Source organism: Equus przewalskii, chromosome 16, assembly GCF_037783145.1.
Source record: "Equus przewalskii isolate Varuska chromosome 16, EquPr2, whole genome shotgun sequence".
NCBI classification, from domain to species: domain Eukaryota; kingdom Metazoa; phylum Chordata; class Mammalia; order Perissodactyla; family Equidae; genus Equus; species Equus przewalskii.
Window position 1 is genome coordinate 29,110,326 of NC_091846.1, and position 19,393 is coordinate 29,129,718.

The 19,393-nt window shown below is 39.9% G+C and overlaps 1 protein-coding gene across 1 annotated transcript in view; it reads left to right on the forward strand.

Moving 5' to 3' along the window:
- The first annotated feature begins 6,999 nt into the window (after positions 1 to 6,999).
- SUGT1 (SGT1 homolog, MIS12 kinetochore complex assembly cochaperone) overlaps positions 7,000 to 19,393 on the forward strand; it is a 38,053-nt gene continuing 25,659 nt past the window's right edge. Inside the window, exons 1-5 of the mRNA XM_008537405.2 lie at positions 7,000 to 7,629; positions 7,721 to 7,778; positions 14,813 to 14,903; positions 15,599 to 15,668; positions 16,397 to 16,467. Coding sequence (XP_008535627.2) covers positions 7,592 to 7,629; positions 7,721 to 7,778; positions 14,813 to 14,903; positions 15,599 to 15,668; positions 16,397 to 16,467 — 328 coding nt within the window. The 5' untranslated portion in view covers positions 7,000 to 7,591. The remainder of the gene's footprint in view (positions 7,630 to 7,720; positions 7,779 to 14,812; positions 14,904 to 15,598; positions 15,669 to 16,396; positions 16,468 to 19,393) is intronic.

Below are 19,393 nucleotides of genomic sequence, written 5' to 3' on the forward strand. Positions count from 1 at the left end.
GTTTGTGTTTTCAAGCAAATGTTTCTTAAGAACAAGTATACAGAAAATGTTGCTAGCATTCAGTGTTATTAAATGTTTATATAACAAACTCATATATATAACAGATTAGAATTGCCGAATGTCATCCTCTCATTTTTCCTTTCTGTGATGCAAATGGCAGTTTCCAGACCTCACACAATGAATCCCCAACCTCCAAAAATTAAAAAATAAAATGTTCTCAGCAATAATATTAAGCACACTTTAAAAAACAAATTTTCTAATTAGAAATTAGATCAGTTGTTAAACTTAGAAAACATAGAAACAGAAAAATATAAGAAAATTAAAATCTCAATCCAATTCGCCTATACCCAGGAGTAACTTCCACCTAGTCATTTTCTCCCAAAATATAATTTTAAAAGGAGCATCCTTATCTGTGAAGACAGAGGGATGCAGAGAAGAATCTGAATGAACATGCCTTGTTAAGTTTCCCCATTTACTACCCTTAGCTCAGACCCTTTTGTTCTCGTTTCCCATGACTTTCTACTCTTCATCAAACCTAGTAGAAAAATGCTCAAGCTTAACCATTTCTTTGAATCTTCATTTCCTTACGAAGACTCTTGTGTCATGTAAAACTTATGTTAAATATATTTATATGCTTTTCTCCCTTAATCTATCTTTGTCAGTTTGATTTTCAGGCCCAGCTAAGGAGCTAAGAGGATCGAGGGAAAGTTTCTCCTCCCTAGAACTCTGTCTAGCCATGCGTCCCCTAACCTCATCTGTCATACTGAACTCCTCAACAGGGGCATAGCTCACATGAAGTCTTTGGTCTTGGTACATCAAATCACTGATTCAACATGTATTTATTAAGGAAGCACCTGTGATGTTGACGTCACTATCCTTAACCTGTTAACCTGCTGCTTTCCTTACTTTCCATTCATTCTTTAACCCTCTGTAGTATTGCATTTGTCCTCACTATTTCCTGAAATTACTGTTGCAAAGGTCACTAAACACTAATCAATTTCCGTATTGCAAAATTTCCATCCTTCTCTTCCTTGACCTCTCCAGCATTTGATAACCTTTTATAACTCACTCTTCCTTTAAACTCTCTATTGCCTGCACTTTTGTGCCCAACTCTTTTCTGTCCTTCTGCTGCCTTTATAATAGTTTCTTAGTGTTCCTCTTGGGCTGCTCCAAAGACTTTTTCAAAGGTTAGAGTTCCCCCTTGTTTTATCTAAAGGTCACTGTTTTCTCATTCTCTTTGTTTTCACCTTGTCCCTCTCCAATCTGTTCTCAATGCAACAGGAGTGCCAATTTAATTATGTCAAGCCCTTCAGTGGTTCCTTACTGTCTTCAGATGGAGTTGAGGGCCTGCATGGTCTCACCAGCCTTATCTTCAAATTTTACTCTCAAAATCATACTGTCGGTTACGATTAGGATTCGCTTTCAATTAAAACAAACAAAAAACAATTCAAAATTATTAAATAGTACGAAACAAGAAGTCTGCAGTTAGGAGGTTTCCAGATTGGTTAATTCAGGAGCTCAGTGGTGATACTGAGCAACCAGATTTCTTCCGTCTTTCTGCTTTACCATCCTCAGGATTTTGGTGTAGTTTCCAGGATGCCTCCTGCCATGGTTGCAAGATAGCTGCAGTAGTTCCTTCTATGTTTCTGTTTATCACTAAGGAGACCTTTCCCAGACACCTTGAGCAGACATCTCTTTACAGCTCATTGGCTGGATTGGTCGTATACCCTTCCTCAACCAATTGCTGGCCAAGGAAGCGGATTGCCAAAATTACTTAGGCATGTGCTGGGGAGATGGACAGCCAAACAAATTGGGGCTCCAGAGCAAGGAATAAGGGAGGAATAATGCAGCCTACCATCATCCCTAACATCCTTTTTCCTGTCCAAACACTTATAAAAATGCTCATGCCTACATGAAACATGTATTTCTTTCCCAAAGAGAGATCAGCCAGTCTCATCAGTTGCTTTGAGACAGTTTCATGACTTGGGGTGATGTGCAGTGTATTTCAGATCAGCTATGGTTCCATAGTTTCTTGTCTACCATGGTTGTCCCATAAGTTTAGTAGCCATTTTAAAATGGGTGTGTAGTGGTTATCTCAATGTGGTTTTAATTTACATTTCCCTAATGACTAATGATTTTGAGCATCTTTTCATGTGCTTGACACCCACCTATCTTTGATGAAGTGATGGTTAAATTTTTGGCCCATTTTTAAATTCTGTTGTTTTCTTATTACTGAGTTTTGAGAACTCATTATATATTCTGGATATAAGCTCTTCATCAGATATATGCCCTGCAAATATTTTCAAAGTGTAGAAACTTTTTAATTTTGGTAAAGTCTAATTTATCAACATCTTTTATGAACCATGCTTTTGATGTCATGTCTAAGAAATCTTTGCTTAACAAGGTGACATACATTTTTCTTCTAGAAGTTTTATAGTTTTAAATTTTACATTTAAGTCCATGATCCATTTTGAGTTAATTTTTGTAGATGGTGCAAGTTATGTATTGAAATTCGCTTTTTGCTTTTGTATATCCAACTTGTTGAAAAGACTATCTTTTTCGATTAGAAAGTCTGAAAAGACTATCTTTTTCAATTATCCTTTCTACCCTGAATTGCCTTTGGACCTTTGTTGAAAATCAGTTGTCCATATATGTATGGGTCTAATTATGGACTCTCTACTCTGTTCTATTGATCTTGTCTATCTTGATGTGCCAATACACAAGGTTGATGTGTTGAAATCACGTAGTGTTAGTTTTCCAACTTTATTGTTTTTCAAAGTTGATTTGGCTATTCTAAGTCGTGTACATTTACATTTGAATTTCAGAATCAGCTTGTCAACTTTAAAAATAGAAAAAGGCCTTTGGAATTTTGATTGGGATCATGTTGAATCTATAGCTAAGTTTGAGAAGAACTGATATCTTAACAATATTGAATCTTCTGACTCATGAACGTAGAATGTGTCTCCATTTGATTAGGTGTTCTTTAATTTCTCTCAGCAATGCTTTGTAATTCTCAATGTATATGTTTTGCACATACTTTTATCACATTTATTTTTCAGTATTTAGTATTTTTGATGCTATTGTAAATGTCACAGTTTTTAAACTTCAAATTCTGATTGTTCGTTGCCAATTTTGTTTTAAATCTTTCCCCCCTATTTTATTGATGCATAAAGTGCACATATCTTAAGTGTACAACTTGATAAAATTTTACATCTGAATAAATTGGTGTAATTGCCACTCAGATCAAGATATGTAAAATTGCCTGCATCCAAGGCGGCTTCCTCATGGCCCTTCCCAGCCACATGATTACCCTCTGATGTCCCTCAAAATAGTTTTTTATCTTCATATGAATGGAATCAATCAAGATGTACTCTGCCTGGCTTCTTTAACTCAACATTTTTTCTGTGAGGTTCATCCATACTGTTGTGTGTACTGGTAGTTCATTCTTAATCATTGCTCTGTAGTATTTTTCTCCTATGAAAGGACATTTAGGTTATTTCCAGTTTTTGCTTCTGTTAATAATGCTGCTATCAATATTCTTGTACATGAACATAAGTACTCTTTTTCTCTTTGTTATATACCCAATGGTAGAATTATTGGGTAAAGGGCATATGTATGAGTAACTTTAATAGATAGTGTCAAAAAATTTTTCTAAAGTAGTTATGCCAATTTATACTCCCACTAGCAATATATGAAAGTTATATGTGCTCACTTCCTATCCTTGCCAATGATTGGTGTTGGAATTCAATTTAACCATTCTGTTGGGAGTGTTATGATTATGAATTATGATTTTAAGTCCCTGTATAGCTGTTGATGCAGAACTTCTTTTCATATGCATACTGGCCATTTGGAGAACATTTGAAAATCAATGTAGTTCACATTAACATATTAAAGAAAAAATACATCTGATCATTTCAATAAAGGCAGAAAAAGCATTTGATACTGTTTCCCCTGAAGTTACAACAAAGACAAGAAGTCCATTATCACTACTTCTATTCAACACTATAGCAGACATCCTATTCAGTGACAGACAGCAAGAAAAAGAAATAAAAGGTATAATGATTGCACAGCAGTATGTTAAACCACCTTTATTCACAGATGACAAGATTGTGATCATAGAAATTCTAAAAGAACCTACGAAGTATTAGAAATAAGAGAACTTAGCAAGATGGCTGAATATAAGGTCAATAAGTAAAAGTCAGTAGTGTTTCTATATGCTAGCAACAGAGTATAAAAATTTGTTAATGCTGGGCCTGCTCGGTGGCACAGCGGTTAAGTGCGCACAATCCGCTTTGGCAGCCTGGGGTCTGCGGTTCGGATCCCGGGTGCAGACATGGCACTGCTTGGTAAGCCATGCTGTGGCAGTGGTCCCACATATAAAGTAGAGGAAGATGGGCACAGATGTTAGCTCAGGGCCAGTCTTCCTCAAAAAAAAAAAAATTGTTAATGCCATTTAAAATAGCATAAAAAAATCAAATACCCAAGTATAAATCTAATGAAAGATGTAAGACCTCTACACTGCAATCTACAAAACACTGCTGAGAGAAATTAAAGACCACTTAAAAAAATGGAGAGGTGTGTAATATTCATGGATTGGAGGACTCAATATTAAGATGTCAGTTTTCCCCAAATAGATCTATGGATCCAATGCAAGCCCAATTAAAATTCCAGCAGGGGTTTGTTTTTTGCTGGAAATTGACAAGCTCATTCTAAAACTTACAAATAAATGGAAATTTTACAAAATACTGGAATACAAAGGACTTAGAATAGCCAAGATAATCTTGAAGAAAAAGTTACAGGACTTCAAGAATTACAAAGCTACATTAAGACAGTGTGGTACTGGTACAAGGTTAGACAGATCAATGGAATAAGAACCTGGAAACAGACTCATATATGTGGTCATCTACTTAACAACAAAGGTCTCAGAAGAATCTATGCGGGGAGGGGCTGACCCGGTGGCACAGCAGTTAGGTGCGCACGTTCTACTTCGGCAGCCCAGGGTTCACTGGTTCGGATCCTGAGTGCAGACATGGCACTGCCTGGCAAGCCATGCTGTGGCAAGCATCCCACATATACAGTAGAGAAAGATGGGCATGGATGTTAGCTCAGGGCTAGGCTTCCTCAGCAAAAGGAGGAGGACTGGCAGCAGATGTTAGCTCAGGGCTAATCGTCCTCAAAAAAAAAAAAAAAAAAAAGACAAAAGGAGCAACTTAGGAAGAGGGAACCAAAGCCAGCTCTCTTAGTGTTTCTTCCCAAACCTGGAAACCTTGAACTTTAAAAAAAAAAATATATGTTGAGAGGTGCCAGCCCCTTGGCATAATGGTTAAATTTAGCGCACACTGCTTGGGCAGGTTCTGGTCCCAGGACTGGACCTATACCACTGGTCAGCCATGCTACGGCAGCAACTCACATATAAAGTGGAGGAAGACTGGCACAGATGTTAGCTCAGGGCTAATCTTCCTCAAAACAAAAACAAAAACAAAACCCACAGCAAACCCAGACAGTTTTACTTCAAATATTTCTGTAATTCTCACTTTCTTCTCCATCCCCACAATCACTGATCTGTTTGAGAGTCATTTTGGGCTGTAACACAGCAGTTGTCTCTCAACAACTGCTCTCCTTTCCCTTTAATCATTCTTCCATAGCACAGACGATAATATACTTTAAAAATGCAAATTTGGGGGGCCGGCCTGCGGCCAAGTGGTTAAGTTCGTGCCCTCTGCTTCCGGGGCCCAGGGTTTCCGCTGGTTCGGATCCTGGGCACCGACCTAGCACCGCTCATCAAGCCATGCTGAGGTGGCGTCCCACATACCACAACTAGAAGGACCCACAACTAAAAATATATACAACTATGTACCTGGCCCGGGGGGGGGGGGGGGGCCCAGCTTTGGGGAGGAGGAAAAGTAAACTCTTTAAAAAAATGCAAATTTGACTTACTGCCTTTTTGGATTGAAAAAAATTTTTTTTTAAAGATTGGCACCTGAGCTAACAACTGATGCCAATCTTTTTTTTTTTTGCTGCTTTTTCTCCCCAAATCCCCGCAGTATATAGTTGTGTATTTTAGTTGGTCCTTCCGGTTGCAGCATGTTGGGATACCACCTCAACACGGCCTGATGAGTGGCGCCATGTCTGCACCCAGGATCCAAACTGGGGAAACCCTGGGCAACCAAGGCGGACCTCGGGAACTTAACCACTCGGCCACAGCCGAGCCCTAAAACAATCCTTTACTGAGTTAACATCATTAAGAGAATCAAATCCAAGCTTCTAAGCAGACCACACCTGGCCCTTTATGACCTGGCATTTACCTACCTCTCCAGCCAGTCTGCTTGCAACGTGAATTTTGACTCTACCAATTTTAGAGCTCTCCTTACCGTTTTTTTAACACACGTTCTACTCTGTCGGAAAATGCCTTTTTCATTTCCTTCATTGATTAATTCTAATTCATCTTTCAAGGCTGAGGCTCAGGTATCACACCTTTGAGGAATCCATCCCCATACCTTATATTGGGCTAAGGGCCCCTCCTTGCTATCGCATGACTATTCCCCTTCTTTCATTTAAGCACTTAGAACTGCTTTAAGTTTCTGGAGAGCATTAATGTCTTCGAATCCCAGGGCTTAGTTTAGATTTTGGACGTAGCAGATGCTCAACTTCATTTCCTTTTTTATCTCTACTGACTGAGCCGCTCACTCCCACTCCCCTCTGCTCCTCCACCTCCATCCCGTGGAACTTGCTGGGGGCTTCTTCTCTCTGACCTGCATGTGTCAACAGAGAGTGAGGGAGGGCCTGACCCACTAGGTTGGAAAGAAAAGCAGCACTGAGACAACTTCAGGCCACCTTACTCCCTTCAGTGCCTTCGGACGGAACAGGTTTTCCTTCTCTACCTGGAAGCCAACCGGGGAGAAAGCTTGGGCCTCTGTTGTTCTGGGGAGTGGAACAGTGCACCCACACCGGAACCAAAAGGGTTCCTTCTCTCTAGGTTCCGCAAAGACAGAACGACTTCCGGCGAGTCCTAGTCTTCTATGGTTCCCAGCGTAAAGATCCCGGCTCGACGCGCAATCCGAAGCTGTGCTCCCGGAAACAAACACGTAGCCGCGAATGACGTCACGGGTCACGAAAGGCTTGGCTGCCTCCGGGAGCCATGATGGGGACCGCGGTGAAAATGGAGCTCCACGTGCCTTGTGTTAGTAACAGACATCCAAACGCCCCACGTTCCTGAGGCATAACAATACGTTCCACATGTGCTTTGAGCTATCACTCCTGAAGGCTCTACTGGCGTACGGGCGTGCAGTGGAAGAGAGGGCGAACGTGAACCGCGGAGGCCTCCGTAACCATGGCTGCGAGGGGCGGGAACTGGCAGCGCAGGTCACGGGACCGGGGGCCGGGCCGGGAGATTGGGTCCTCCACCGTCCCAGCCGGCCCCGCGCCCGCTTTTCGCCTCCCCTCCCCCCGCGGCGCGCTGCGTGGCTGCTCGTTGGCTACTTAGGACGGAAGCTCCAGTTGGTGTTTCTCCAGAAGTTTCCCCCTTGGGCGGTGGCCAAGCTGTTAACCTCAGTAGTAGCAGCTCCAGCAGCGGTAACAGTGACTATTAGGGATGGCGGCGGCTGCAGCAGGACCTGCAACAGCCCAGAGGTGCGTGCTTTTTCTTCTCTTGGCTGTTTATTTTTATCCCCCTGCTTTTCTTGGTCAGTGAGCCCTGCTGAAGTCGTTGTTTTCCTGGCAGGTTTTTCCGGAGCTTCTCAGATGCTCTGATCGACGAGGACCCCCAGGCGGCGTTAGAGGTGAGAGAGCCCTTCTCAGTCTCCTCCACTCTCCTTTGGGGAACGCGGCAGCGACGGGTTCTGGCCGACCCCTCCTCTTCCCGGCTTTGCCTTTCTGGGACCCGGGCTGCTGTTTTTCTTGTGTCTCAGCCCTAATATTGACAGCCTCGGCCTCTCCTTTCCGTGGCCTACAGTGGCCCCCTTACTCTAGACGCCTCTTCTTGCCCCGTTTTACTCCTAGACCGTTCCTGCATCCTCGCAGCTTAGGAAAATCTGTTTTTGGGGGGCATAGTTGACATCCATACTTGGCCTGAAAGGGTTTTTTCTTTTTAGGTAGTATTTGTGCCTAGAAGAAAGTGAAATCTAGGCTTGATGATATTTGCTAATTCGGTTTTTTATTTGATAATCATCCTTGCTATTCGTATGACTCAGGTGCCTGTGTGAACTCAGACTACTGGAACAAAAACCTTTTCCCGTATGTCCCTGAAGATTTCCAGATGTCCTGTCATTGTTCATTATTCTACTCGTTTGTGTATCCATCAAGACAATTTTGGGGGAGTTGCTGTGTGCAAGGCACTGATTGCTGTGGATTAAAATCTCATTTGTATATTCATTGACTTAGAAAGCACTTTGTGTGCAGTGAAAGACTGGAGAGCTGTGAAGGAAAGTATAAGAGCAAGAGTAAGATACTAATTAAAAGTAACAGAGAACTCAAGCTAAGGGTACATGATTAAGTGGGTCACACAGTTTAGCCAGAGGTTTCTTGCTTTGAAGTACAGAAGAGAGGAAACCCTGTTTCCTCGTTATAATTTAACGTAAGCAAGGTTAGTGATTTGAGGCGAGAGAACCATTTTCCTAGTTATGACTTCTAAAAGAAATTTGCCACATCGGTGGTAGAGTCTCTCTGAGGAGGTGACATTTGAGCAGACACATGAGGGAGTGAGTTGGGAAGCTCTGGGGAAAGAGCATTCCAAGCAGGAGGAAGAGCCAGTGCAAAGATCCTGAGATAAGAATGAAGTTGGCCTGTACAAGGAGCAGCCAAAAGGCCCGTTTAACTAGAGAAGGATGAAAGAGGAGTAATAGCTGAGGTGGGGAGAAAACCAGGGGCTAGGTCCCTTAGGGCCTTTTAGGTCAGAGTATGTTTTTGGATCTGGATATGAAGGCCTTCAGATAAAGTGGTTGATTAATCAGTTGTACTATGATGTTTCCTAGTGAGGCTTCTGGGATCAGTAGTAGAATAATGTCACAGGAGGCGTTGAGAATTTTCTTCACAATTCTTTATGTCAGCTAGACAGCAATTAATTTCCAGAATCGAGGTTTGTTATGGTCCTTTTAGACCCAGTGCCTCCTTTGAAAATACAGTTTATATGAAAGTTGCTTTTGAAGGATATTTAAGTAATGAATTTGTCACTTTCCATCTCACTTATTTTACTTTTTATATTTTTTGAAGTACGATATAGGTAAATAATGCAAGTCTTAAGTCAGCAACTATGAAGTTGTAGTTTTACATATATGTATACCACCCAGATCAAGATATAGAACACTTCCATCCTCAGAGCTTCCTCATGCTTCTTTTCAGCTAATAATTCCCCTCACCCGCCAGGTAACCCCTGTTCTGCCCTCCATCACCATCAGTTAGTTTTGCTTGTTCTTGCTCTTAAGGTAAACAGGATCATAACCTAGGTATTCAGTTGAGTGTGGGTACTCTGACTTGCCCTAAGCATTATGTGCGATACATCCATATTGTTGTGTGAAGTGGTAGTTCTTTTTCATTGCTATGTAGTATTCCTTTTTATAAACGTAGCACTGTTTATTCTAATAGTGGACATTTGGGTTATTTCCAGTTATTAACTAGTGTGAATAAAGCTACTGTGAATTTTCTTGTACATGTATTTTGGTGAACACATACATGCACTCCTTTCTTTTAGGTGTATATACCTAGGAGTGAAATTGCGTAGAGTAGAAATGTGGTTAGCTTTAGTACCTTGGTTCTTTTTTTTGTTTAAGATTTTATTTTTCCTTTTTCTCCCCAAGAGCCCTGGTACGTGGTTATGTATTTTTAGTTGTGGGTCCTTCTAGTTGTGGCATGTGGGACGCCACCTCAGCATGGCCTGACGAGCGGTGCCATGTCTGCACCCAGCATCCGAACCGGAAAAACCCTGAGCTGCCGCAGCAAAGTGCGCAAACTTAACCACTCGGCCACGGGGCTGGCCCCAGTACCTTGGTTCTTAAAGTGTGGCTCTTGGACCAGCAGCAGCAGCACAACCTGAGGACTCATTAGAAATGCAAATTCTGAACACCCCCCTGACACCAGATTTACTGAAAGTCCTTATGACTCCTGTAGTCCACTACTTCTTCCCATCTGTTTTGCGGGAGAAAACAGACCCAAATAAATCCAAATGATCTGTCATAGGGATGTATACAGCCAGTTAGAGGCAGAATGGGGGCCTTGGGACGTGCTTCCTGACTCTTAGTCTAGTGCTGTAGAAGAGAGGTTCTCAAAAGTGTGGTCCCCATACGAGCTGCAGGAGCATCACCTGGGAACTTGTTAGAAATGCAAATTCTCGGGACCCGCCACAGACCTGAATCAGAAACTGGGGGTGGGGAGAATGATTATGATAAGAACCAGCTCTGTTAGGGGAAATGTTCTTTTTAAAACTGGAGATGACCTCACAAAGATGAACAGTTTGATGTTAATTACCAAATAATTGGTAATAAAAGAAGGGCTGGAACCTTGATGAGAAGTGAGAGTCTGTTTCTAGATTTTCCCAAGAGCTGGTTTAACAGTAGCCATTTTGAAATTCAAGTCTCTTGATATTACATCACTTAAAATGTTGCATTTTTATATAAGACTATCCAATTAGGAATAAAGGGGAAATGTTTGAATCAAGCTGACTCACATTTTTCATTCATTCAACAAACAAGGTACATGAGTGGTGAATGCTGTACTGGGAGGGAGAGATCTAAAGATGAAAAGATTGTGCAGTGAGGGAGTTTGCAATCTAGTGGGGAGACAAATAGAAGGTAGGTACTCTAAAGGAGTGGTGTATAAAGTCCAGTAAAGAGCATAGCAGAATAGAGGCTAACTGGGGAAGTGAAAAAAAAGCTTTACAGAGGAAGTGTCAGTTCAGTAAGGAGAGAAAACACACACAGTCATGTGTGCTGCATAATGTTTTGGTCAGTGATGGACCACATGTACAACAGTAGTCCCGTAAGATTAGTACCGTCTAGCCTAGGTGTATAGTAGGCTCTACCGTCTAGGTTTGTCTGAGTGCCCTCTTTGATGTTTGCACAATGACAAGATCATCTAACCACTCATTTATTAGAACGTATCCTTGTCGTTAAGCAACACACGGCTGTATGTGGATTATGAGAATCTTTTGAGGCTTAGCATGAAAAGTGGTTAAGAGCACAGGCTCTGGAATCAGACTGCTTGGGTCCAAATCCTGTTTTCACGATAATTATTTAACTTCAGGAATGTTCCTGTTATCACTCTGGGTCAGATTTCTTGTCTGTAAAATGGACTAAATAGGAACGACTTGAGAGGGTTGTTGCGAAGATAAGTGATGTAAGTACAGATGAATCCCTTGAGTTAGGCATCCTGCAGCTGCTTTGCTCTCTCTGTTTCAGCCACACTGGCTTCTTTCTGTTACTTGAACCTGTCAAACTCAGTCCTGATGGAGAGCCTTTGCACCTGCAGTTCCTTTTGCCTGAAAAGTACTGTTTATTGACCTATCTCTTGTTTTCCTTGGAGATGCTTATCACTTTAGATTTCGGCTGAAATGTCATCTCAGAGAAACTGTTTTCTCTGACCACCCTGTCTAAATTGGGCCCCAGTGAAAGCTTAAAGAGAACAGGTGTTTCATGTATCTTGTTTATCTCTGTTCTCAGTGTAGTGCCTGGGGTGTGGTAGGCATTCTAATGTGTTAAATTACCCCTACCATAATTCTTGTAATAAGTGTGTGGTGGGTATTTGCTCACAAGGAAGCTGAGGCTAAGGAGATTAACTTGCTCAAGGTTATACAGTTTAGAAGTGAGAAGTCTCTGGGTTCAAGGCATCAAAGTCATCCTCTGGAGCTGGGGTAGGATTGGGGTTGTATGATATAAAGGTTGGTAGCTGACTTTGAAGTAACTGACCAAAAACAGTTCTGTTGAGAGTGTAGCTGGTTAGTCTGAACGTACAGTGGTATTGGGTCTGTGTGGGTTTTTTGTTTTTTTGTTTTTTTATCAGGAGTGCTAGGTAGTTTAGGAAGGGAGAAGGGTTGATGTTTTTGTTTACCCATGATTGGGGATTAGCTGTGGCTAGAAGAAAACTGAAAGTGGAGTCAAGTTGAGATACCCAGAGCTACATGCTTGCAAACACCAGGTCAGTCTGAGCAGTCTGCCTTTGCTTTTAATCTTAAGTTACCTTTTTGAGTAGCATTTTAAAAGAGACTGAAACTTTAAATATTTGGAAATTCATTTTCTAGGATCCTAGTGTTAAACAATTTTAATGTCTTAAAAGAAAATTTTCCCCCTATTGTTCTGGGTTGTCAGGTTACCTCCTTCACTGTTATCTTGGTAAAGATTTCGGTGTAATTATATTTTACAGTTCACTAGCTTTCTTTGTTTTTGAGAACTATAAATTGCTCAACTGTAACATAACTAGTTTTATTTAAGTGTATGTTTGGGTAAGTTTCTCATAGGTCTGCATTAAATAATAGCTTTTTGCCACTGCGATTCAAATGTTGGCGCTGGAGTCCTTGCCTTTCTAGATACTTCTCTGTAGTCCTTTGGTACTCTAGCAGCCAGCAACTGTTGTCACAGAAACAGTAGAACTCTGAAAACATACCACAGGTCAGTGTAGTTAAGACAACCACAAATCATTATTTTAACTTCACTTTTTCTGATTTTATTGTACTGTATATTGCTTGTTCAAAATAAACTGTTTATTGTGTTTTATTCATTACTTATAAGTTTGTGTCATAATGTTCAGTTTGTCTCAGTAGTCTTTTTGGTAACTTCTTTTATTAACAGCCTCATAAGTCAGTTGCTTAATTTATTTAACTGAATCACCATAAATGGTCCTGTTTAACCAATAATTGGTTTATGTTTTGTTTTGGTTTTTTTTTTCAAGATTTTATTTTTTCCTTTTTCTCCCCAAAGACCCCCGGTACATAGTTGTGTATTCTTCGTTGTGGGTTCTTCTAGTTGTGGCATGTGGGACGCTGCCTCAGTGTGGTCTGATGAGCAGTGCCATGTCCGCGCCCAGGATTCAAACTAACGAAACACTGGGCCGCCTGCAGTGGAGCGCGCGAACTTAACCACTCGGCCACGGGGCCAGCCCCCAATTGGTTTATGTTTTTAAAGGTCATTTGCAGGTTGGTTGTTTGAAATTCAGAAGTTTATATCTGACTCTTTAAGAAAAGGAATATTTTATTTATCTTTGTACCCCCAGTATCTGGCCTGCGTTTGTCACATAATATGTGTTTAAAAATACCTTATGAATTGATGATTCAGATATTAATATAATCTGTAAAAGCCTTTTTGACCCATAATATACCTGTTTTCTTGCTGAGGAGAGGCTGGAAAATTTGGTTTGAAGATATGTTTGAGTAGATAGGCAAGAAGCTATCAGCTGTTTTCAAAATTGTTTGAAAGTTTAGTGCAAGATGGTATTATTTAACTTAGGAATTTCAAAGTATTAGAAAACATGTTAATTCAAATGTGAAATAGTGTGTGAAAGAAACTTGGAGTAAAGAAATGTTAACAAGAAGCTGTGTTGTTTAGTGGTTAAAATTCAAGTTGGAGTTAGATCTGGATTTTAATCCTGTCCCTGCACAGTCACTAGTTAGGAAGTGAGGGAATGAATTTTCGGTACAATCTGGGGGAAGAACATTCTAGTGAGAGGGAGCAGCAGGTGCAGAGTCTTGAGGTGTTTGAAGAACAGCAAGGAGGCCATTGTGGCTAGGATGGAGAAGCAGGGGAAGAGAAGAGAGAAGATCAGAGAGCTAACAGAGGGTCATATCAAGGAGGGTGTTAGAGGTCATTGTAAGGGCTTGGGCTCTTGCCCTGATCGGCTGGAAAGGCATTGCAGAGTTTTAAGCAGAGACGCAGTAACAAGATGTGAATTTCATTACTACTTGGATCAGCATGATAGGGGTGAATATGGTAAAAAGTGGTTTGGATTTTAGGTGTATTGGATTTTAGGTATATGATTACCAAGTATAGTATATATTGCTTTGTGAAACTCACACTACTAGGTTAAAGGAAAGTCAGTGACACTTGTGTGGCTATTGAAATAATTTTACCTTTTAAGAAAACTACCAAATCTCTAGAGTGTGTGGGCATTGGATAGAGAATCAGTGTTCCTGTTTTGCTGTATTTGTCTTTGGCGCCACTAGTCATGCTCTCTCTTCTTCCATCATTATTGTTTCAGCTACCACTTATAAACTGTGACTGCCCAGGGTGGCAAAAATGTTGATCTAATGTTAACTCTTGATGACGGATAGTAGGTATTTATGAGATACTGTATCTGGGCTTTCAACAGAATGCTGTAATTTCTTAGGGATGTCTGCCATTGGCAGAGGATAGGAGTGGGCCAGGTAAGCTTGATTGTTTGTTTATTGATTCTGTTAATCTCCTTGAACTCTAGATTTAACTTCCAGTTTTTTTAATTGGACAGCTTCACATTTTCTAGGCATCTCAAATTCTACATATCTTTGAGTCTTCTCCAAATTAGAAGGATAAAATCTGTGAAGGTCAATGTATATCAACTAACCTCTTCAGAATAAATGAGGTGATAATAATTACCATGTATTGAGTTCCTACTGAAGGCCAGGAACTGCTAGGTGCTTTACGTAGATAGTACATTAGATTGTAGGCTTTTGGGGGGAGGGGAGAAGAGCTGGGAAGAGATTGATCTTCTTGCAGAGAAAAGCTCCAAGCTTGTTTCCCTGTTATCTTTCCTCCAAATAGCTTATGATAATAGGTTATTTGATTAAAAATCATGTTTAATTAGAATTCAGTGGCTTTTAAAGAACATTTACTGACACTCAACGTGTTTGTATTTGTAGGAGCTGACTAAGGCTTTGGAACAGAAACCAGATGATGCACAGTATTATTGTCAAAGAGCTTACTGTCACATTCTTCTTGGGAATTACTGTGGTAACTTTTCTTACAAAGTATACTGTCTCTTCTTCATAGGTTTGTTATAAATTTTGCCCAAGATACAGTGAGTCTGGTAAAATGGAGATTATCTTCAAGGATTTTTAAATTGATCTTTCATACAAGGGGAAGTAGCTGAAGTGTGACAAGCGTTACGTTGCACAACACTCATTTAAATTTTATGGGTATCTATTCTTCCTTCTGTGGGTGGAGAATTTGTCCAGATTTCATTTCTGGTTTTTAGATGTGCTAACAAAGAAAATAGCATCATATTTACTGTTTTACAGCATATTTAAATGAAATGCTCTCTTTTGCATTTTTTACAAAAAGAATGTACTTCTGTATTACTTGTGTTTAATTATTCTGGATAGAAAATGTGGGTAGGGAAAAATTAAATTGACTGTGAGTCAAATACATAAATGATGTTAGTGAGAAAATTAGATGAACTGTGTGGTACAGAGCTTTATTTATTGACTGAAGAGCTTTAAGAAGGAAGCTAAATATTAGGCCAGTAGGAAGGTATGAGGGTAATATTTGTTTGAATCATATCTAGGATTGGCTTTTTCTCATTTAAAATTATTTGTCCATTTTACCACATTGTAAACTTAAAAATCTAAGACTGATTCAAATTTTTTGTGTAATATTTGTTAGGATCTGTAAATAACTGACTAAAAATCCCCTTTTTTCATACACAGATGCTGTTGCTGATGCAAAGAAATCTCTTGAACTTAATCCAAGTAATTCCACTGCTATGCTGAGAAAAGGGTATACAATAACTACTGCTCTTGTTTGATCTGGACTACAGATAGTAGATTTTAGTTTGTTGAATGAATTAATTGTTAGCTTTATATGAATAGTAAATTCTGTATTTACACATTTTATAGCTGAGATAGGATTCAAGTTGAAATATAATTTATATTTCTGTTTTTGTATTAACTGATGTGATAGGATATGTGTAGTTAGTATGTTTTAAAATAGTGATGATTGAAGTAACTGCAAAGTATAAATGAAACTGATGGATTTCAAATCCCTTTTTTGTTCATTAGAATTTACTGTATTAACTGACTAGAGAACATCTCATCCTTAACCATGCTGGACAGACTACATTTAATGCTGTGAAAACTCTGTATCTGTGTACTTTACATCCCAGTTTGTTTCTGTTGATAAGCGTGACTTTATTCCTTAAGTAAGAAATATTTTAAATTCCTTAGTACAGCTGTATTTTGGAGCAAGCAAGTGTATTCAATTAAAATGAAGAAATTCCTTCTGAAATGAGTTCCAAATTGCATTTTAGTGGGAATTATACTGGATGTCGCAGTAGAGTATTTTAGAAGGTCTATTTTCTAAATATTAACTTATACTTTTAACTTATTAACATATTCTTTTAACAATAAAGAAAATACTAGGATTTTTTATTTAGAAGGCTATTTTTCATGATCTCGTGTGTGTGTGTGTGTGTGTGTGTGGTGTTTGTTTTTAATATGCTCATACAGGATATGTGAATACCATGAAAAAAACTATGCTGCTGCTCTAGAAACTTTTACGGAAGGACAGAAATTAGATAGTAAGTATTAGAATTATATGTTAAACTCTAACCCATTACTTGTGTGTCTTGAATACCATACCTGAATTTTGTTAGCATAATCTCAAGTTAATTGTGGAAACCCAACACCTTTTTTCCTCTTAATGACTTCTCGTGTTGATTGCAGAATTTGAATTTACTTAAAAATTTAAATTGGCCTTTCTTTAGCATTTAAGCGCAGATGAACTTTACCATTAGAAGCTAAAAACTATAAACTTAGTCTGGCTTTGTTTTTTTCTAATGGGCAAGTGAAAGTTTAATTTGCTCTCATGTTCAGGAGTAAATTCACTTTAAGTTGTTATTCAGATTGCTGAGCTAGGAAATCTTACAACAAAGAATTTACTGAGACGTGAAGTATAAGTTTCGATAAATCATGGTAGTGTATAGAAGAAACATGGAGCTTTGAGAGTATTGTGTTTTTAATGTTATCTGTTTGAGAGAAACAGTTGAAAGTTAACACAGTGGTATGAATATGCACATAAATAGAAATTGTAAGAGCTAAGAATCAAAAGATCTGCAGAATACTAAAAGACAGAGGTTGTAAGTAATCTCATAGATAATAATAGAATACAGAATCCTAATTGTGTACTATCATTTTATCTTTTATGATGATAGACTGTTATCACGATTCTCTAAAGCTGTGGTTCCTAATAGGGGATAATTTTGCTTCCTGGGGACATTTGGCAGAAGAGATTTTCGATTATCATGACTAGGAATGGGGGATGTGCTCCTGGCATCTAGTGAGTAGAGGCCAGGGATGCTCCTAAACATCCTACAACGCACAGGATTGTCCCCCACAACCGAGAAGTATCTGGTCCAAATGTTAGTAGTGCTGAAGTTGAGAAACCCTCCTCTAAAGTACTGTATAATTATATTTTTATTTATTTTAATTTTTAAATTTTTTTTTCCTTTTTCTCCCCAAAGCCCCCCGGTATATAGTTGTATATTCTTAGTTGTGGGTCCCTCTAGTTGTGGCATGTGGGACGCTGCCTCAGCATGGCTCAATGAGTGGTGCCATGTCTGCGCCCAGGATTCCAACCAACAAAACACTGGGCTGCCTGCAGCGGAGCGCGCAAACTTAACCACTCGGCCACGGGGCTGGCCCCAGGGCCCCTGTATTTTTATGTTTTTAAAAATTTACTCTGTACTGCTTTAAATATTTGCTTTTCTGCCATATACCTGCTTGAGAAAGGACATCAGGCCCAGCTTTGCAAATGGAACCTACAGATTAGCAAAGAAGAGATCTGGGCAATAGGAGTTGTTCTCAAACTTGGTTATCCCAAGTGTGGTACATGAATAATATGGCTATTAAGTTAGCAAGCTAGCATATCTGCACTCTTAGTAAATGCTAAAGAGTCCCGTTATCCACTGTCTTGATGCATATTTGAAAGCCCTGATGGGTTCATGAGTCATTCCATCCTCTAGATTTCTTAAACCCTATTCTTTTATCTTTTTAGAGCATCTAAAGTCCCTAGAAAGTTCCCTGCCCACATTCCTTCCTTGAGTAATATCTTATTATCTATCATGCCATTGACTTTTATCTTAGAATTATTTCAGAGGTGACCTCAGAAGGTGTCTGCTCCTTGATAAAATTGCTGTTGAGGATATTTAATTTAAAAACAAATTTGTCTTTTAATTTAATTCCAGGAAAAATTTATATTAGACTGTTAGGCTTTCATTTTTATCAGGGAAAAAAGTTTATAACTCAGAATTTTACCTTTTTCCCCTTTATATGGTAGGAAGCTTGGTTTTATTTACTGATTAATTTGAATAATAGGATTTTGATGTACAGTCATGCATTGCCAACAGGGGTTGCTGCCTCAGCGTGGCTTGATGAGCAGTGCCATGTCCCCGCCCAGGATTCGAACCAACGAAACACTGGGCCACCTGCAGCAGAGCGTGCGAACTTAACCACTTGGCCACGGGGCCAGCCCCGAGTTTATTTATTTTTTTATTTTTTAAAGATTGGCACCTGGGCTAACAACTGTTGCCAATCTTCCTTTTTTTTATTTTTTTTTATTTTAAGGATGGGCACCTGGGCTAACATCTGTTACCAATCTCTTTTTTTTTTTCCTGCTTTATCTCCCCAAACCCCCCCTGTACATGGTTGTGTATCTTAGTTGCAGGTCCTTCTAGTTGTGGGATGTGGGATGCCGCCTCAACGTGGCCTGACGAGCAGTCCCATGTCTGTGCCCAGGATCCGAACCCTGGGCCGCCGCAGCAGAGCACGTGAACTTAACCACTCGGCCACGGAGCTGGCCCCCCTCAGCCCAGAGTTTAGGCTGATTATTTTTAAGAAACAAAATGGGGCCGGCCCGGTGGCGTAGCAGTTAAGTTTGCACGTTGCACTTCTCAGGGGCCCGGGGTTCACCGGTTTGGATCCTGGGTATAGACATGGCACCGCTTGGCAAAAGCCATGCTGTAGTAGGCGTAAAGAGGAGGATTGGCAGTAGTTAGCTCAGGGCTAATCTTCCTCAAAAAAAAAAAAAGAGAGAAGACTCAGAAAGTTTTTATCTCCCCCTTAACTGCCTATAAGAATTCGGATAGAAAAACCTGTCTCAGGAAGGGAGCTACTGACTTAGTAGCATAACATGAACTAGGTGGTAGACAGGAAGGAACCTAGAAAAGCCTGTTTGTTGGGCTCCCCTCTATGTTCCTCTGTTTCTGTATGGCCAAACACTTGTTTTCCATATGTTTGCTTTTTTTCACCTGTGGATTGCCTCCTTTCCCTTTGAAGTCCCTGACCTCCAACATCATCTTTTGTCTTTAGCTGAGGGTGGTATTTAAGGCGAGGCCTTTGGCCATTTTGGGGAGTTAATTTGGTTTCCCTGGGTTTCTGCCACGTATACTTGTTACTGAAACTTTATTTGTGTTTCTTCTGTTAATCTGTCTCATGTCAGTTTAGTTC